The following is a 20895-nucleotide window of genomic DNA, read 5'->3' as shown; positions in this document are numbered from 1 at the left end:
AATTACCTCCACCTTAGTTGTAAGATATATGTCCTCTAATGCCTTGCAGAAGCAAGACTCTGCTGACTACTGAGTTGCAATGGGAACTTAACGTTAAAGGGCATTACAGCAATAAATGAACATGGATTGACAAGAATGAGTGTATACGTGGATATCACAGTGTTTAAGTTTAAAAGAAAATGAATGTAAATTCCCAGTTAAACAAATACAACTGCCTTATTAAAACAATATTTCCACTTTTGAATCAAGTAGTTGTTATTTACTAATTTCCAAAATATAATATAAATATTTAATAGTCTAATTCATTCCAGTATTTGTTTGTATCCTAGGCATATTACCTTCACTTCATGCAAACTTTGTTTTTTCATGTTATTCATATACAAGCATTGAAAGGTAATAATTAAGGACATCTGCTTACATTTACCAGGAGCAGATGTTCAATATTCTACATTGATATCTTTATGCTATTTGCAAAAATTTTATGTACAAAATTATCTTCATAACCAATTGAATCAAAACTGAATTGCATAAGTATTTCAGGACATCAATTTCTACTCCCTTTCCACTGAAACCATAAATTGTTTGTCAGCTATGATGTCTGAAATTCGTAGCTTGTGTTGTCCAGTTGATAGCAATGCTTCTTAATGGCGCAGGACAACCAAATCAATTCATGAACAATTCAGCAGTATTCTAAACAACTTAATCCCACTCTGAAGCTCCATAGTTAGTACCAAAAAACACTGCTAACTGTGCTGAGCTGGATGATCAATGATGGGAATTTTGTATATGAAGAAGCCATCTGGTCATCATATCTTACCTTTTCTTTCGAGTGCTAATCTGTGTGAGAGACTGAAATGAAAACAATGTTAGTGTGTGTAAATGTTAGAACATACTTATATTCAGCCGTTTATTGTTCATTTGAAGTCCTGTGAGGGAATAGAAAGATTTTTTTCCCCTCCCATGTAAAAACAAAAGGTACACCAAAAATGTATATTTTGCACCGTTTGAGCTGTTTGACAGTAATAGTTAAATTATATAGCTGGTTTCGCAAGGATTATGACGCATATCTGTGCTAACTACAATCTGTGCTAAATTTTCAATCCTGAAGGTACATAAGGCAGATGCTTACCTATTTATGCACTTGAATAGCCAGTCACAATAAAACCAACATATCTAGCAAACACTATCAGAACTTTATTTTCACCCATTCTACAATAACAGAGTATGGATGCAATGAAGGAAAAACTATTTAGATAAGGAAAATAACTTTACCTTCATCCTTTCAATGTCTTTGTAGCAATAGTGAAGAAATACAAATTTTTTGACCTTGTCTTTTAAATTAGTAATAATTTTGGAGGAATCTCATATCACACAGAATTAGTCATTTCACCTTCAGATATGTAAGGTAAACATTATATGTAAAATATATCCACAAGAACTTTCCCTATTAAACATTTTCTTTATTTCTATATTGCATGCACATAATAATGTAAAATTACATATAAAGGCGATTTGTGTACTTTTATTTTGAGTAGATTAAAAAAAGGAATAAAGCAACCTATTTATAATTCATTGCACATTCTTTTTTTACATAATCAAAATAGATAAAAGCATATATGACTGTACTCCGTCAGCAGAGAACTCCATTTTAAAAGAAGTGCTCTGGAAACTATAATCTTTCTCAATTACATTAATATGTACATTAAACATTTACATTGTAGCAATTACCATTTCGGATCTTGGATAATATTTCAAAGTTGAAGCTACTCTATTTATGTAGTTATCAATACCCTAAAAAGAAGAGACATGAGCAGATTTGTATAGCATTTTCAATTTTATATACATTACAAAAGGCATTCCCTTAGCAAGCCATTTTACATGTAAACATGGTTCAGGCCCAGAATAGCAAAGATGGGTATGTGTGTGGGGGGCTGGAAGAGGGGGCAGGACGAGGGGGTTCTTCTTTGCAGCTTTTTGCAGGCAAAACTCTTGTTCACACATACACAAGTAAAATATATATTTAGGGGTGTAAATATAATATTTTCCCTTGAATATAGTGCTTGGCTTCATTTATTTATTATTTTGATTTGATGCCAAACTTTTCAAGTATAGCTGTCATGTGACCAATATATCCACCCTACAGCAATAAGAAGTTTTTTAAGCATCTATTCAGATTCATTTTCAAGTTAGCCTGAGTACTGCATTTGATACAGAAGGCTATACAACTTGTTTTAATATTTCAGTTAAATACAGAAGGAAGCATGATGTAGAGTTATAAGGCCTGGAAATGAAAGTAGCTCTTGTGTTGAAACTGATTTTTTGTTTTTAGATTATAAGGGAAAATAGAAAAGGAAATAAGGTAATTAGTCTCTAAAAAAATAAATAAATCAGTGAGTGAAATCCTGGCCCCATTGAAGTCAATGGCAAAGTTCACCTTAAATTCAATGGAGCCAGAATTTCATCCAATATAGTTATGTATCCATTATTTATGTTTGCTGTAACACTGTAAACTCTTTGCTATAACAGTGACATATGCTCAAATATATATATATTAAAGTTGGGAAATTTAAAAATAATATCTTACACCTGAAGTTTTCTTACTGTCTTTCTTGACCAGGGTTTAGTTTTAATATTTTGATTGTTTAAATAGCCATAGGCAAGTAGTAGAAGCATTGGGCCTAATTCTCTGAGGCCCTGAAGCTACTGGGATTTAAAGGCACTCAGGACTAGATCCACAAAACGATTTAGGTGTTGCTGTCAGTGACCGGGACATGGGTCAGAAATCAGCACAAGGGGATCAGAGCTGGAATCAGAGGCCAGGTGCCAGAGCCAAGGATCAGAGTCAGAAGTTGGAGCCAACGTTCAGGACCAGGTTACCTGGAGCTAGTTAAGGCTGGGGCTAAGGCTGGAATAAGCAGATAAGAAGCTATCACAGCCATGGGCAAATGGTTTGAGTAGTGACTGCTGTGCTGCTGCTGCTGGGCTTGAGTCTGCTGACTCTTCCAACCAGTGACTCTTCCAACCAATAAGGCAACCTAATACAGGCCAGATGTGTCTGTTAGGGTGCCCAGAGACTGGCTGTGAAGGCCCTGCTTCCAGTCTAGCTCTGCTGCAGGCCCTGGTTCCTGACAGTTGCAATGCTCAGTATTGAGTCTTGTAACAACTAACTTTTAGGTGCCCTGCCACCCATCGGATTTCATAGCCCCAAGCTAAGCACCCAGGGGAGAGAAAGGTGCCTAATAATGGGATCTTTGGAAGCCAGCAAGCTGAGTAGGGAGAACCTGGCCCTACCCCACAGTGGGACTTAAATGCCTAGGTTGGAACTAGAGGGAGATGCCTCCTTCTGCTTGGGATTCTCATCCAGGAACCTTCTGTTGGAGTTAGGCACCTACGCCAAATCAGCCCTTTTTCATACAAAGCCAGAGAGGAAGAGAAACCCTGCTATAATCTATAATCCAGTGGTTAGAGTATTCAACTGGGATGTGAGATGTTTTTAAATTGCTGCTCTGCCTGATTTGGAGTAGGGACTTGAAGCCACGTCTCCAACCTCCCAGAAGAGTGCCCTAGCCACCAGTCAATAACAGGGTGGGGTTCTATCTATTTCTCTTGTTGAAACTGTTCCACTTGATAGAAATAAGTAAATAAAGTGGCAATTTGGTGCCTAAGTCCCTTTTTTGGCTCTAGTCTAGGGCCTTGTCTACACTACACAGTTCTGTTGACAAAAGTCAGCTTTTGTTGACAAAACAGTGGAGGTCTGCACACTGCAATGCTCCTCCCACTGATTTAACTCTCCTGCAATGCTGGCATAATAAAGCCACCTTGACGAGAGTCACAGAGCTTTTTGCGACAAAGTTAGAGCGACACAGTGTCAGTGTAGACACCGTGCTTGCTTATGTCACCCTAAATGGCCTCCAGGAAGTGTCCCACAATGCCCATTATGATTGCTCTGGTAAAAAATGGAAATCTGTGTATTGCTGTTTCATAAAAATTTAGTCTTAGAAATCCAATGATTCTTTATTTGTGTCCTACACATAGTGGTTGCTGCATAAATTCATACACAGTGGCAATCAGCACATTTGCAGCTATAACTAACATTCAAGCAGCAGTCATCACAAGGGTCATTCAAGGTGGCAAGTAAACAATGCCTGGCTGAATGCATTACAGAAAGACACATTACTGGGGCTCACTGTCAAAATGCTGCTTCAAAGCCTCCCTGATTTGAATACCTCCTCCTCGCCCATTGAGCCCGTCTAATAGCTCTGGTATCTGGCTACTCAAAATCAGCTGCCAAGCAAGCCCCCTCAGTGCTCCATCCCCAGAGAAACTTTTTCCCCTTAGCTTCACAAACGTTATGCAGAGCGCAACAGGCTGCTATGACCATGGGAATATTTTTCTCTTTGAGGTCTAACCTATCAAAAAGGCAACACCAGAAACCCTTTAATCTGTCAAACGCATATTCAATGGTCATTCTGCAGCTGCTGAGCCTGTTGTTGAAGTGCTCCTTGCTGCTGTCAAGGTTTCAGGTGTAAGGCTTCATGAGCCATGGGAGTAAGGGATAGGCTGGTTCTCCCAGCATCACTATGGGCATTTCCACATCCCTGTTGGAATCATCTCGTCTGGAAAGAAAGTCCCTGTTTGCAGCTTTCTATTCAGGCCAGTGTTCCTTAAGATGCATGTGTCATGAACCTTCTCTGACCACCCCACATTGATGTCAGGGAAATCCATCAGTGCTTGCAATACCATACAGAAGTAGCCCTTTCTGTTGATGTACTCCATCACAAGGTGATATGGGCCAAAATTGGGATAAACATGCCATCTATCGCTCGGCCACAATTAGAGAATCCCATTGCCACAAAGACATCCACTATTTCCTGCACATTGCCCAGAGTCTCAGTCCTTCGTAGCAGAGGGCAATTAATTCCTTGCACACTTGCATCACTGAAACCCCCACAATGGACTTCCCAACTCCAGACTGATTCGTGATTTACCGGTAACAGTCTGGAGTTGCCAGCTTCCACACAGTGATCACCACTCACTTTTCCACTGTGAGGGCAGTTGTCATTTTGGTGTCCTTGTGCTGCAGTGCAGGGGTGAGCTCTGCATACAGTTCCAGGAAGGTGGCTTTACGCATCCAAAAGTTCTGCAGCCACTGCTCATCATCCCACAGCTGCATAACAATGCAATCCCACCACTCAGTGCATTTCCCAAGCCCAACAGCTACGGTCCACTGTGTGCAGCTGCTCTATGAATGCCAACATTAATCTTGAATTGTTTCTTTCCATGGCACACAGCAGGGTAATCACCATAGATTCTTTGTCAGAGTTTCAGCTCATGAAATACTGCAAGATCAGCAACATTGTGTTCATAACACTCAACACAAGACTGCAGTGCAGAATCCATTCTTTCAGGAAGAGATGGCAGGTGTACAGTTTATAGGAGCAGTTGAAAATGGTGCAAAACGCAGTCAGAAGCCCTTGGAATGATGGGATGGAGAAAACTGAATACTGGGACAGTGATCCCACCCCCATGATGCACTATCATCCATTCCGAGAACTCTTAGCGGCAGAAGGTGGTAATTTGCACAGTAGGATAGCTACCCACAGTGCACTGCTCTCTGTAATTTCTAGAGCACTAACTGTGGACATGCTCTGGCTACACAAGGAACGTTGTGTGAACATGCACAAGTGATGTAATTACAGCAGTTTATGATCATGGATGCAACTTAAGTCAACTTAATTCTGTAATGTAGAAATGGCCTAGCTCTCAATGCTTGCAAGAGGAACTCAGGGCTTGGCTACACTCAAAACTCCAAAGCGCTGCGCGGGAGCGCTCCCGCGGCAGCGCTTTGAAGTGCGAGTGTGGTCGCAGTGCCAGCGCTGGGAGAGAGCTCTCCCAGCACTGGAGGTACTCCACCTCCCCGAGGGGATTAGCTTACAGTGCTGGGAGCTGCGCTTCCAGCGCTGGGGCACTGTTTACACTGGCGCTTTACAGCGCTGTAACTTGCTACACTCAGGGTGCTGTTTTTTCACACCCCTGAGGAGAAAATTGCAGCGTTGTAAAGCACCAGTGTAGCCAAGGCCTCAGAGCCTCACAAGTTTTAGCCCTAACTCTCAAAAAGGTGTATAAAAGTTCCTTTTATAACAGAATGTGTAAAGGTGAAGAGACACATATTTCAGTTTGACCTTAAAGGCGTGTTTTTCTTAGTTTAATGTATCTAAATATACTTCTGTTTTATTTTTAAATTCTTGAGTATGAGAAAATTGCATGAGTTCTGACGTGCCCTCGATAAATATGTATTTTGAACTGCACAGTGACAAAGCAGGCTGAACTTTTTTGCACATCTCTTATTAACATTAAGTACCATTTTTATTGAAAATTGTGCAGGTCAATTTTGATGTTTTATGTTATCAAATGATAGGTCCAACACTATGCATATATGATTTTGATATTTAAAATATAATTGAGTTTGTGGAGCTATCTATGAAGGTTCTTATATGGTCCCCATCGGTGTAATACTGAGTAGTTTGCAAACATTAACAAATTTATCTATACAACACTCCCTTGGAGGTAGGAAAGTACTGAATAAACAAGTCAATCTGCATCAACTCATCTAGTTGTTTTCTCCCCCCCTAATTTACAGTATAGGGGTATTTTAGGTAACACCAAAGAGGTATTCTAAGAACTAGAAGCATGAAAAATCCTTCTCTCCCCAAAGGTACATATCCTAATTCTTCAGCTCCTGCTCCCAACTCATAAGTGGCAAGAACTCCCATATCTCTATAATAATAGGGTAGCAGCTAACTTCCCCAAATTGCGGGTGGTAAATTCCTCTCTTGTCTAGGAGGTGTAGCACATTTAACCACCATTCTTATTTCACTGAAGTCAGATAAGAAGCTCCCATTGTCTGTTGCTGCATCAGTCACTTGAACAGCTGAAGGCTAATAAAACTTAGCATTTTTCCTTTGGTTCTAATCAGTATTTAAATTAATGAAATTAAATGTAACTATTTCCTTGAGATTCTGTCAACTTAAAAAAAAAGCAAAGTGTATTTGTGCTACACAAAGCAACTTCAGTGCCTTGCTTTGCTTAAGGTTATTTTTCTTTCTGATCTGTAGTTTTCTAGGATATTTGTGTTCCTAACTATATCTCTCTTAGGGTTTTCTATAGTGCTCTATGTTATTTATCTAGGCAGCTGACATTCCTATTTCTTTTCTCCTCTGTTTTTTTTTTCCAGGAGGATTCCATCATTTGAAATTTTATATCTTAGCTGTCCATACATCAAGTGGATTTTATTTGCATCTTATCACACAGTTTTTAGGTGGGCTCCCAGGGGTATATCAAACTAGCATACTTCTGACACTGGGACACCTCTCTGCCACCAGATCAGTGAGGGTATTACACTTCTAAAGTATAAGGGTATATGGGATATCTTCTGCTACCTATCCATGGTGACTGGAAACTCCAGGTTGCTGAGGTCTCAGCAGGCCTTGTGGGACAGATGATACTCTGGATCAGGGAGGAAGTCTTAAAGAAATTATTTCCCTATCGCCAGCTGTAGGTGATTTAATAACCCAGAGTGGGACAAGATGGGTGAGGTAATATCTTTTATTGGACCAACTTCTGTTGGTGAGGAAGACAAGCTTTTGAGCTACACAGAGCTCTTCTTCAGGTCTGGGAAATGAACTAAGGCCATGTCTACACTACCACTTATGTTGGCAAAACTTAGGTTGCTCAGGGGTGTGAATAAATACCCCTTGAGCAAAATAAGTTATGCTGGCATAAGTGGTAGTGTGCACAGCGCTATGTCAGCGGAAAGCAGGAAAGCTTCTCCTGTCGGCATAAAGTGGCTACATGGGAGATCTTACAGTGGCGCAGCTGCATCTATACAGCTGTGCCTCTGTAAGCTATCTAGTGTAGCTATAGCCTAAAACTGTCACAGCTAAATACAAGATCAAACAGATAGTTTAGCATAAATAGTTAGCACATATGCTAAGGTGCCACTTAAGGTGAAGTGGCCCATTAACATCCAATTCATAACTTAGCTAGACACCAAAAATCATCATCTTAGTAAAGACATGGATTCATGGTTTATCACAACAATTTGCAACCCAGGAACTCCTCTTTTTGTCCTATGACTACAGTAGTGTTGATGGGCCACTTCACCTCGAGTGGTTGCTTAGAATATATGCCAACTGCTTATGCTAAACTATCTGTTTGATCTTGTTTTTAGCTGTGACATTCTAAGCACCTTTCCCAGACATGAACAAGTGCTCTGTGTGGCTGGAAAGTTTCTCCCGCTCACCAACAGAAGTTGGTCCAATAAAAGATATTACCTCACCCACTTGTCTCTCTAATATCCTGGGACTGACATGGCTATAATAACCCAGAGTGACTCTGTTGCAGGCTTGATTGACACTGGTGCTAAAACATTTGCAGAGGCTCTTTCTCTGTGACTGTATACCAAAATACACTCCAAGCACCAGCTCTCTTACCAGACAATCTTCCAACTTTGGGTAGGAAACACTGAGGCTGGGAAGACACTGCCATGACATTACTGTGAACAAAGGAAGAGCTGAGTAGAAAAGACAACATCCAGCCTCAGGAGACCCAACACCCTTGTGTAATCACCCTCTCTCAAGACACCAGCATACCAAAGTGAAGGACTAGTGTTGGGTGCCCAGGCATTTCCTCTCTTGCTATTCAGAGAAGGCTTCTCTTCTGTTGCTATAGCCACCCTCTTTCTTTCACATGCCAAATGGTAGGCATCTTTGCCTGGTTGCTATGTCAACCATCCTCCCTTTGCATGCAGAATGCCTAACAGCGGTTGATATGGCAACCTCTCTCAAAACATTTATACATGCTGAGTATGTGACAAACACTTTGGAGAAGGCATTTTTGGTTGCTCAGCATGTTGGCATACCATAGGGCAGCAGCCTGGGGCCGAGCGCATTCACACAACCATACACTGGGGAGAAGTGCAGACATTCAACATGAGCTGTGAGCAAATCCTGAGGTGAGGAAGCCAAGGTAAAACTGCTGCCTCCCACTCCTACACCTGACTGTATAAGCACATCAAGAATAAGAACCAGCTCTGACTGTTACCACAGAACCCTGATGAACATAAGAAACCATGATGCACAAGATGATAACCAATGTTCCAAGTGGGTGCCTTTAACATATGATGGTCATGGCAAGCCTCTCTTCCCACACATTCAACTGCATATGGAAAAGAAGCTTTCTGAACATGAGATGTTCTGGAAACTTTCTCTGTCTCTAGCATCAAGTTGCTTCTCAGAGACTGCTTATTTATACTCTACCCTCCTTGTGCAGTAGTAGAGCTAGCTGAATTTTTTTTGACTGACCCTTTTTTCAGCAAAAAATGCAGATTCGGATCAACTGAAATATTTAATGAATTCATGTCAGATTCACCAAATTGATTTGGCAGGGGGAGGGGAGTTGAGGGCGGGGTGAAAACACCCTGAAAATATCCAAATGTTTTGTTTCAGTATTTTCAAAATGATTTTATTTTTATATTTTGAAATGTGCATCACTTTTATTATTTTTTTTAAAGGTAATACCTTGGGAAATAAAATGAAATGTTTTGTTTGACCTCAAACAATTTTTTCCCAATTTTTTGGTTCACTGAAAAAGTGTATATATTTTCAGGTTTATTTGAAATGATTTTTCTTCAGTGTTTTGGTATGGTCAGTGAACCAAAATATCAGTTATTCACACAGCTCTAATCAAAAGAAGATGAAAAGAAAATCATGTAAATCTTGTAACAAAGTGTCAAAAATAAGCTGCTTCCTTGAGGGCCTATATAGAATCAGCCTTTTTTTTCAAGGTATTGGTGCACTTGTGTCCCAAAAGCCTCAGTACAGTCAGACCCATAAAATCCATGCATACGTTCTACTGATGCTTTCAGCTTCATCACACAGATGCCCAATAACTCCACAGGGGCCTGATCATGCTTCATTAGGAGGCCCCCAGTACTTCTGCCTGGTACTATGAGCTCTGCACGGCTGGTGGGTAAGCAGTGTCCAGTCCCGAATGCTCCAAGGAGTGCCAAACAACAGACACTGCCTTGCAGTCAGGGAAGAGGATGTCTCACTGCGTAATCACACAGTGCTTCAGTGTTTCAAGTCAGAACTTGATGTTTACAGGACTCGAGCATTTCAGTTTAGCTGAGATGTGCTTGACAGAGGATAATGTTTCCATTACCAGTGTGTAGGGCCAGTGCCTTTCACAACACTAGAGATCAAGATGCAATGCCTGGATACCAAAGTATCAAGATGCAAAAATGCATAGGAGGGCAAGTCTGTGTAGAAAGACCTTTCCACACCTTACCAAAACAGCAATTTAAGACTAAATTGTCAAAAGTGCCTAAGTGACTTGAGAACCTAAGTCTCATTAGCTTTCAATGGGACTTAGGTACTTTGAAAATTTTACTTTTTGATATTAATCAAGATGCTTTAGCATTGAATTTCTCTTGGTAACAGAGCAATATTTTAACCAGGGAGGACAATTCTCTTGCTGGGGGAATGTGTGACACACTTCCATCCCGTTGTTATTTCTGTTAGTAGTCCTATCATTTAAGTGTACATTAAATTAGTACTTTCTTTGTAAGGACATGGTTGAACAACCCTAACACTGTTGGATAACTTTTGTTGACTCATTGAGGTAGATGTGCCTTTTTTAACTCCACCAGGATATTGTGGAATGGGATGGAGACTTTTTGGGAGGCAGAGGAAACTAGGGTCTATAAGAGAGGAGTCTCAGCTAGGAACCATCATGAACAGAAAAGCTTGGGGAGAAAGCTAAGTGTGAGGTTCATGTTGCATTATTATTGTTAAAATTACCCTAAAGCCAAACCCCAGAGTACATTTGGACTATAGGCAGAGTCTATGTATTCTCAGAAAAGAAGGCATGAATGAACACTTCTGCTCACAAATTGTTCATGCCATCTGTTCCTTGGAAGGCATTCTGCCTTTAGCGGAAGGCTACATACTATGGCATAACCTCCAAGGGCTAGTTCATGCTCATAGTATGAAAAGGTGTTTAATTCTAACTTTCATTTACACATTTCTTATATTAATAAATAATTACACAATATTTGAGAACTTATGATGTGTCAATATTGTACAGAAAACCGAATAGATAAGGTACCTTTCTCAAGGAGCTTACACTGTCATAAAATCAAAGCCAAAATACATTAAAAAGTTAGCAGAATGCTGTAAGTGTCCTGAAATATTGTACTGTCTTTGCCTACTTAAGCTACAAGTTTCTTCATGTTGAGACTAGGGCTGTTGATTAATTGCAGTTACTTACGTGATTACTAAAAAAAAAAATCACGATTTAAAAAATTAATCGTGATTAATTGCAGTTTTAATCACACTGTTAAACAATAGAATACCAACTGAAATTTATTAAATATTTTGGATGTTTTTCTACATATATATATATATAGTATAGTACAAATATTTGTAATAAAAATATACACTTTGATTTCAGTTACAACACAGAATACTATATATATATAGTATTCTGTGTTGTAACTGAAATCAAAGTGTATATTTTTTTTATTACAAATATTTGTACGGTAAAAATTATAAACAAAAAAAATAGTATTTTTCAGTTCACCTCATACAAGTACTGCAGTGCAATCTCTTTGTCATAAGAGTGCAACTTACAAATGTAGATTTTTTTGCTTGTTACATAACTGTACTCAAAACAATGTAAAATTTCAGAGCCTACAAGTCCACTCAGTCCTACTTTTTGTTCAGCTAATCGTTCAGACAAACAAGTTTGTTTACATTTGCAGAAGATAATGCTGTCCACTTCTTGTTTACAGTGTCACCAGAAAGTGAGAACAGGCATTTGCATGGCACTTTTGTGGCTGGCATTGCAATGCCAGATATGCTAAACATTCATATACTCCTTCATGCTTTGGCCACCATTCCAGAGGACATGCTTCCATGCTGATGACGCTCATTAAAAAAAGAATGCATTAATTAAATTTGTGACTGAACTTCTTTGGGGAGGATTGTATATCCTCTGTTCTGTTTTAACCGCATTCTGCCATATATTTCATGTTACAGGAGTCTTGGATGATGACCCAACACATGTTGTTCATTTTAAGAATTCTTTCACTACAGATTTGACAAAACGCAAAGAAGGTACCAATGTGAGATTTCTAAAGATAGTTACAACACTCGACCCAAGGTTTAAGAATCTGAAGTGCCTTCCAAAATCTGAGAGGGACGAGGTGTGTAGCAGGCTTTCAGAAGTCTTAAAAGAGGAACACTCCAATGTGGAAACTACAGAACCCGCACCACCAAAAAAGAAAGCCAACCTTCTGCTAATGGCATCTGACTCAGATAATGAAAATGAACATGCGTTGGTCCGCACTGCTTTGGATTGTTGTTGAGCAGAACCTGTCATCAGCATGGACGCATGTCCCCTGGAATGGTGGTTGAAGCATGAAGGGATATATGAATGTTTAGTGCATCTGGCATGTAAATATCTTGCAACGCCAGCTACAACAGTGCCATGAGAACGCTTGTTCTCACTTTCATGTGACATTGTAAACAAGAAGTGGGCAGCATTATCTCCTGAAAATGTAAACAAACTTGTTTGTCTGAGCGATTGGCTGAACAAGAAGTAGGAGTGAGTGGACTTTCAGGCTGTAAAATTTTACACTGTTTTATTTTTGAATGCAGGCTTTTTTGTACCTAATTCTACATTTGTAAGTTCAACTTTCATGATAAAGAGATTGCACTACAGTACTTGTATTAGGTGAATTGAAAAATACTATTTCTTTTGTTTCTTTTTTACAGTGCAAATATTTGTAATAAAAATAAATATAAAGTAAGCACTGTACACTTTGTATTCTGTGTTGTAATTGAAATAAATATATTTGAAAATGTAGTTGGGACCATATTTTCCTTTTTCTCTCTTCTCACTTATAAATAACAAAAATAAATATGTGAACTGTCATTACAGATATCTGACTAAGTATTGGAAAAAAAATGGTAATCTCACGTAACACTGTGCAAGGCAACTGTTGGTGAATGCTGACTGTTTCAGTGCTGACCAGTGTGTGTGTTTTTAATTATATATCTATTTAACTGAAACCTTATTACAAAAAATTCTGAAATGTACTTATAAACTTCTTGAATCCCTCCTGTGTATGCCAGTGTGCCTAGTAGGGTGTGAAAAGTCAAAAGCATGTTTTCAAAGTACAGAATGCAAGAATTTAGCTCCCATTAGCTTTAATGGGAATCATGTAGTTCAGTCCCTGATCGATGCTTTAAAAATATGCCCCTTACTCTACAGTATCCATATCTAAGTTATGGAGACACTACTAGATGGATTTTCCTGGTTTATTTTATCCTTTGAATGAACGAGCTGTATGGTTCCATCAAAAATAAATTGTTTAAAACGGTTGGGGATAATTCCATTTCCCTGTAGGCCAAGAAAGCAGTTGATGTGTATTTACATTAAAGAATAAATCTAAGATAAGTTCTCTTGCATTTCAAGAAGGTATAAATCAATCCTCAGGAACACTATAATAAATATTTTAATAAATAATTTAAAATCATGAATAGTTATATTAATATTATAAGCTATTGTGATTTACTATAATACTCTATTAACAATAATTTGGAGAAATACACCAATTTCTACACTTAATGGCCAGTTTGTTAACATCCTCCATGTGTAGTATACTGAAATGGACTGTAAAGTGTAATTGCAAATTTTATGGTATTCCTGCAGTGGTACATATTGTTAATGTTATTTTTGACAGGCAAATCATTATATATTTATTTATATTTGTTTTAATTTTACGGAGTATTGAGGGCAAAGCCAAAAATAACTACTCTGTAATAGAAAATCAGTTCTTTTCTATTTATACTTAATATATTATGGTACATTAGTAGATTAGTAACTTTAGTAGGTTTTGAGTGGCTGAAAAGCTATGTAAGAATACATAATGCAGTGTAATTTCTACAGATGTGTTCAGTCTGTAAAGAGAGGTACCATTTGGGAAATATTTGTTTAATTACCATATACATCTGCAGCATATATAAGGATATATTTTGTAAGACTGTATTATGCTCACTTATTCACATGTGGTGGAGATAATGGACACTACTTACAAAGAGCATAGGCACATTCTATTCTATTCTATTTAGGTTCTTACATGGCCCTCATCACCATAATAGCTGAACACTTTCTAGAAGTAACGGGAATATTATCTGCCATGTTTGGTTCTTTCATTCCCCCTTCTCAACAAAAAAAACTGTAATTTTTTTATTAAAAAATAATGTATAATGCAGGGGTCGGCAACCTTTCAGAAGTGGTGTGCCGAGTCTTCATTTATTCACTCTAATTTAAGGTTTTGTGTGCCAGTCATACATTTTAACATTTTTAGAAGGTCTCTTTCTATAAGTCTATAATATATAACTAAACTATTGTTGTATGCAAAGTAAATAAGGTTTTTTAAATGTTTAAGAAGCTTCATTTAAAATTAAATTAAAATGCAGAGCCCCCCGGACCAGTGGCCAGGACCTGGGCAGTGTGAGTGCCCCTGAAAAATCAGCTCGCGTGCGGCCTTCGGCATGCGTGCCATAGGTTGCCTACCCCTAGTATAATGTATACCTGTATTATGTGTTATATTTGCAGAAACAAGGTGAAAGTGCACTTTGCACTGGAAACAAAAGGTAGTGAGTTTTGTTGTGGTATGTCATTCCTGTGGAATGAATTCCCACAGGCTTGGACTTGTCTTGTGCTGTCTTCTGCACAGACAAGCTTTGTCCTTGCAATGGACAGTTCTACTGTGCCTGAGGATAGGAGCTGAACTGCCAGCTGCAGTCCTCATCTTGAAATTTTGGGCAGTCTATTAGATAGGCTGGGCCCAAATCATTGAGTTCCTTGAAGGCAATGTCTGAACCCTTTGAAATTGGGAAGCCAACATCATGGTTTGATGGACTTATGGAAGCCAGTGCTAGTGAGGAGACAGGCTGCTGTATTCTGTACCAGCTGGAATTTTGTGAGGCTGACAGTTTCATGGACTATAGAAATAATCCAACCAAGAGGTGACAAAAACTGAGGCTAGGTCATCATCCATCAGCATGGCATGCAGTCTTCTAGCCAGCCACAGATGATAGAACATGTTACTTGCAGATGTTGCTACGTGAAATGCACCATGCATCAGCAAAGCATTCGGGAGCACTCCTAAACTGAAAGTTTAATTGACCAGTTGCTTGTGCATTTTCAGCCATCGAAGACTGCATTTTGTCTAAGTCCCCCTCAAAATACTTTCCTCTGCTAACCAACATAACCTCTGTCTTGTTTGGGTTGAGCTTCAACCAGTTGTTCTTCATTCATGAGCTGATCTCATCCACTCACTGGGCCAGCAAAGAGACAATGGTGTTGCTTGAGAGCAGTATATTGTTGGCTCATAAGTTCATGATATCTTTCCACTTCTGCTAGGTGTCGCATGTAGATATTGATACTCATCTGATACAAATCAGTGTAACTTCATTGAAGTGAGTGGAGCTATGCTGTTTTGCAGAAGTTGAGGATGTGACCTCTAATGTCCACTCTTTTCTTACTCCTTTTCTATCAGAATAATTTCAGCAGAGTTTTATCACCTCTATAACGTCATACTTTTACCTAGAGTGGAAACATTTTTTCATCAGAATTTGGCAGTTTTCATGTAGAATTGTTTTGATTTCAATGAATTTATGATGGAAAAGTACCTGGTTTCCTGCCACCTCATCGAACTCATCAGCTACTTAGGGCAATTGGCTAGCTGTTAGCATGTATCTTATATCATACAAAAGAAGAGAGGTTTTTTTTTCTTGAAATCCCCTTTCCTATTGTTCAGATGCTCTGTTTCAATTACATTTGAGTGAGAGCTGGTTACTCTTTCAGTGCAGTAACAGATCACACTAGTGGTTTTATGCCTTTTTTCTGCTCCTTCTAAGTTATGCAAAATACATTTTATTATATAGTGTGCATTTTACAATACTCTGTATATATCCACTATTTCACTTATTCACAGTCTCCTGCCGTTGGACATTTGAAGCAAAATAAAGTACTGTGCTATCTTTATTATTAATAGAAACAAACATCAATCAAGCCACAACTGGTAGAGAATGTATTTGTTCTTATTCATGAACATCAGAATGCCAGAAGGTATATGGTCCTCCTGATGCACTAATAGGAGCTATGCACGTGCACTGAGAGCAGCATATACCTTTTCCTTTGATGAGCGATGATGATTAGTCCCACTAAGAAAAGCTTTTCAACCAAAAGATTGGATCAGGTAATTCTGAACAGTCATGTCAGATTTGGGCTTTAAAGCATGAACTGCATTCAGTTCCACAAGGACCTCTTTTCTCCTACCATTTGGTTCCTTTGTTTTAAATGCTCTTAGCTTCTAGAAAGGGAAAAACTTACCCAATGACTATAATATTGTATTTGCCAAGCAATTAAAACTAGTTTCTTAAAGTAAGATATCTTGCCTCATTAAAGAGAATGATTCACTTAATAAAAATCCCAAGGACTCTGAATGTTGAAGTGGATTAGTAGTTTTGTCTGAGTCTGAGGAGGAATGTTTGGATCTGATTGAAGCACTGGGTAGGATTGATGCCTGAAACTAGGATTTCTCCATATGAAACCCTTTCCCAAAAATGGACATCAGGCTGCCACCAGCCCTAACAGTTTTACTTAGATACATTACTGATAATTCCCACCCAACCTGAGAGAAGCAAGCCTGAGGGTTTCTGTATCACCAGCTTGCTAAACCACATGCAAATGGAAATACCTTGTGGCTTGCACACTTCTAGTTCACTATTTAAATATCTGGAAATTACATTAACGTCTCAGTGCTATGTGAATATTTTTGCTATTTAAAACACTTGTGTATTATTGAAAATCAGTATTTTAATAGGCAATGTTTGTGTTTTTTATTCTAACTATAGCAACAATATTATACAAATGTTCTGTTTTATCCTGAATAATCAATTTGGTTTTCATACAAAGAATTATGAAAATAAAGGATCCTAAAAAGGAAATGCCCTGTCATATTTTAAAATAGATGGAAAAAGGATATTTTGAAGATTTGTTTTCCTTTTGTATGAACAGAAAATCTTAGTATGAAATTCATTTTGACTCTAACTTCTTTTGCTAGTATAAAATATCCACATGCATTTTTATGTTTTTGTATAATATCCTAGATCACTGGTTTTCAACCTTTTTTCATTTGCAGACCCTAAAAATTTTCAAATGGAAGTGCAGATCCCTAGGGGTCCATGGACCACAGGTTGAAAACCACTGTTCTATGGTAATGACAACCTTTTGCGGATTCCTTAGACATAGTCTGCAGACCTGAGGTTGAAAACCACTGGTCTAGATTCAGTGCATGAACCACATAGATTATGGTTTATCACAGAGGTTGGGAACCTCTTCCCCAGCATGTTAAATGTGGTTTTATTATTGACATGATCAATTAAAATTTGCGACATCTTAAAATAGCAAAAGATTTATTAAAATGGTTGAATAAAGTTAGGCTCCTATATCCATGTTTAGGCTCCTAAATAAGAGATCAGCATTTTCAAAAATGCTCAATACTCAATTGACTCTACGCACAAAGCCATGAAAAATCAAAATATAGAAACTAGTATAATCAGGCTAGGAGAACTTTAGCTAGGGTTTACCTACTGCTCATGTATATTGCAGCATGGTGGTAAAATCGTTACACTATGCCAGCATATATTCTCATTCTATAGGCACACATATGCACACCACATCTTTCCAATTTTGCTTTCTGATATAATTTTGACTGCTGTTCAAAATATTTTGCATGGGGTGCCAGAGACTGGCAATTTAGTACTATCTGTATCTGTTTCATGATATGTAAAATGGGGATTGTAATAATATTTACCTAGTATTTAGTTACCCACCCCACAAAATGCCCTTCATCTCTCTCTTATTATGAAGCTCACACAATTTATAGTGGTAATTTGTGAGAGAAGAAAGATGCCAAAAGCAGTTGAATTTGCTAGAGGTTTTGAAATACACATTTAAACTTACTTGAAACCATTCCTGAGTCCTTTAACATTATTTAAAGCTTTCATGGTCTAAACTGGTTTTTTACAAGGTAAATGTAACTCAAAATGTAGCTAAAATTGAGAACAGAGAACAATGAGGATGTTAAACTACTGTTAGTAAGAATTTATTTTTTATACAAGGTATCACCAAATATGTAAACTTTATTTCCTCAGTAATGAATTATTGACTCTCTAATCAAGCATTGACTGCAGGGTTTTTTTCTTCTCCATTTCCCCACCAGGATTATACCTTAACAATGTATTTTCAACAATATTGGAGAGATAAGAGACTAGCCTATGCTGGGATACCTCTCAACCTTACGCTTGATAATCGAGTGGCAGATCAACTCTGGGTGCCTGACACTTACTTTTTAAATGACAAGAAGTCATTTGTGCATGGAGTTACAGTGAAAAATCGAATGATTCGCCTTCATCCAGATGGAACAGTGCTGTATGGCCTCAGGTCTGTATTTTATGATGAAGATTTCATAGCCATTGTTTCGTATTGTTGATATTTGTTTTCTGGTACAAGATTATTACACACTCTATGTAGCATATTATGTAACTTTCACAGTAACCCTGAAAGATGCTTGTAGAAAATAAATAACACACTCAAAGTTTCTTAATTTTGCCACCAGTGTATTCAGTCAGCTTTTATCTGTTTATACAGTGTCACCATAACTTGAAAGCTCTGCATCTACAGAAAGTTGAAAGGAAACCATTAAGTGCAAACCTAAATAGTTCATTCAAAAAATATGGGCAATGAGGTTTAATCTGGGTGCTGAGTTCCTCTCTTGATGTACCACTACTCAGTAGTGGAAAAAATAAACCCTGGAAAAGCAAAGTCTATAATATTAAAACATGAATGTGTGTACCTTCCGGATTTTATATTTACTCTGGAAGTGTAAAGGGGCTTTAAAGGACACTGCTTTATATCTGTTTTAAGTCCCTATACATTGCCAGAGCAGTAAAAAAGGGACTTAGTGAAATGAGAATCAGGCCTAGAAAGTTTAATTGAAATTATAGAGGGTGGAACTCTTTACAAATTAGGAAGGAATGAGGATGTGGAATATTCCCACCACAACTACTTTAATATTTACCAGAGCTTCTGGTTTTATCAGGTGTTGAAGTTTTATTTGACTTTGTCACTGATTCATCACTTCCCAAGCTTCCATTCTGTATAAACTGGGGAGGGGCGAGCCTGTTTATATAAAATAAAAAGAGCCCCACACTTTTATGGAAGTTCAACAAAGTTGGGTATGTTCATGTTCAGCAAGTGATTGCTGCACCATAAGCTATGTTTAGTAAAAGGAGGCTTTTGCTTTTGCATGCTATGTACCCATGTTGCAAATACTAAGATGTTTTGCAGCAGCAGCAACCTGAAATCTTACTTTTGAATTCTTCCCTTTTTGAATTTAAATAAAACAAACAACAGAGCTGAATCTTTTCTTTTATTCTTCTTCAAGAATCAGCTTCACAAACAACAACGTAAAAATATATGAATATTAGCAAAGTACAGTTACTGCTTTGAATTACAAGTACTTCGTTGCAACTTTGTGTATAAATTTTGTGGCAATGAACCGCTTTCATGACATCAGGGCTCAGCATTTCTCCCTCTGCATTGAGGGGACTTGGGGTAAAACAGTCCCACTTTGGAGGTTTTATACTTCACGTTGGTTTATTTACACAGTAGGCCTTAGGGTTGGCCTGAGGGCACCTTTAAACAAAAACAAACTAAAATATTACATTTCCTAACTTCCTGCAGTACAGTCTCTCATGTTGACCACCAATTGCCAGCCACCTCTCTAACCCACTCTGGGCCCAACTATGCTGGGAACCAAGGCCCCTTTCCTAAACAGAAATAAACACAAGATTTGCCCTTATAGAGAAAACCAGCTCTTTACCTTGGAGAAGCCTTCTCCCCCTGCTAAATGCAACCCTTCTGCAGCTTCTTCTCCTCCTTTGTCACACTCACTGGAAGAGGTTTTTAATGATCACAGGCTGCCCTTAATTGGACTCAGGGTGTCCTTAATCAACCTGAGGTAACTTCTTGCCATTCATAGGAAAAGGGACTTTAACCATTCTAAGGCAGATACACCTGCCTTCAACCATTCTCCCAGAATTGTCGGTCTGACTGTGTCATAGTGTTCACAGCACATTCCCAAATCAATTTGATTAATGTTAGTTATAAAATTAAATCTCAGTATTAATTGGTAGAAAATCATTTATTTGATAAATTTAGTCTGCTCTTCTGCAGACAGTGAATGCCCATTAGCAGATTACACTTTCCTTGTTGTTTGAATTTACTCAATAAGAAGAGACAGAGGGACATGGACTTCAGTGCCAGCAGCACATAGATTATACCCAACTCGCAACTTTCTTCATACACACATCACTCTTGCCCAGCTTTTGCTGAGCCTGCAAGAGAGAAGAAGTTCCTGAAATTAACTCTTAGCAAAAAGAAAGGGAAAAACATTCTGAAAGCCTGGTCAAAACTTAACCTCCTGGATCAAAGTTGCAAAGGTGGTTTGCAGACTTGTGCTCCCTCTAGGCTTTGCTGCTTCTGAACAGTCAAATGACATCAGTAGCCAAAAATACCTTCTGCCATCTTCATCTGGTCATGAGGCTATGACTCTTCTTTAGTGAGTACCTCGCTTTTGTAATTTTCATGTTTGACACCCCCAGCACTCAGTTACTACAATGCACTGGATGATAGAAAATATCATGAGAAAGCTCCAGGTGGTGGACCATCTTCTGAGTAACACAGATCCCTGAA

The 20895-nt window shown here is 38.3% G+C and overlaps 1 protein-coding gene across 4 annotated transcripts in view; it reads left to right on the top strand.

Moving 5' to 3' along the window:
- Window positions 1-20895, top strand: part of GABRB3 (gamma-aminobutyric acid type A receptor subunit beta3) — a 262321-nt gene that overhangs the window by 213585 nt on the left and 27841 nt on the right. For 2 of the 4 annotated variants that reach the window (XM_039490494.1, XM_039490501.1), the window contains one exon: window positions 18362-18582. In XM_039490494.1, coding sequence (XP_039346428.1) covers window positions 18362-18582 — 221 coding nt within the window. Of the gene's footprint in view, window positions 1-8889; window positions 9028-18361; window positions 18583-20895 lie in introns of those variants that run through there. The other 2 variants (XM_039490520.1, XM_039490509.1) reach the window with 2 other exon arrangements.

Source organism: Mauremys reevesii, linkage group 1, assembly GCF_016161935.1.
Source record: "Mauremys reevesii isolate NIE-2019 linkage group 1, ASM1616193v1, whole genome shotgun sequence".
Taxonomy (NCBI): Eukaryota; Metazoa; Chordata; order Testudines; family Geoemydidae; genus Mauremys; species Mauremys reevesii.
This window is presented reverse-complemented; position numbering and strand designations above follow the sequence as displayed.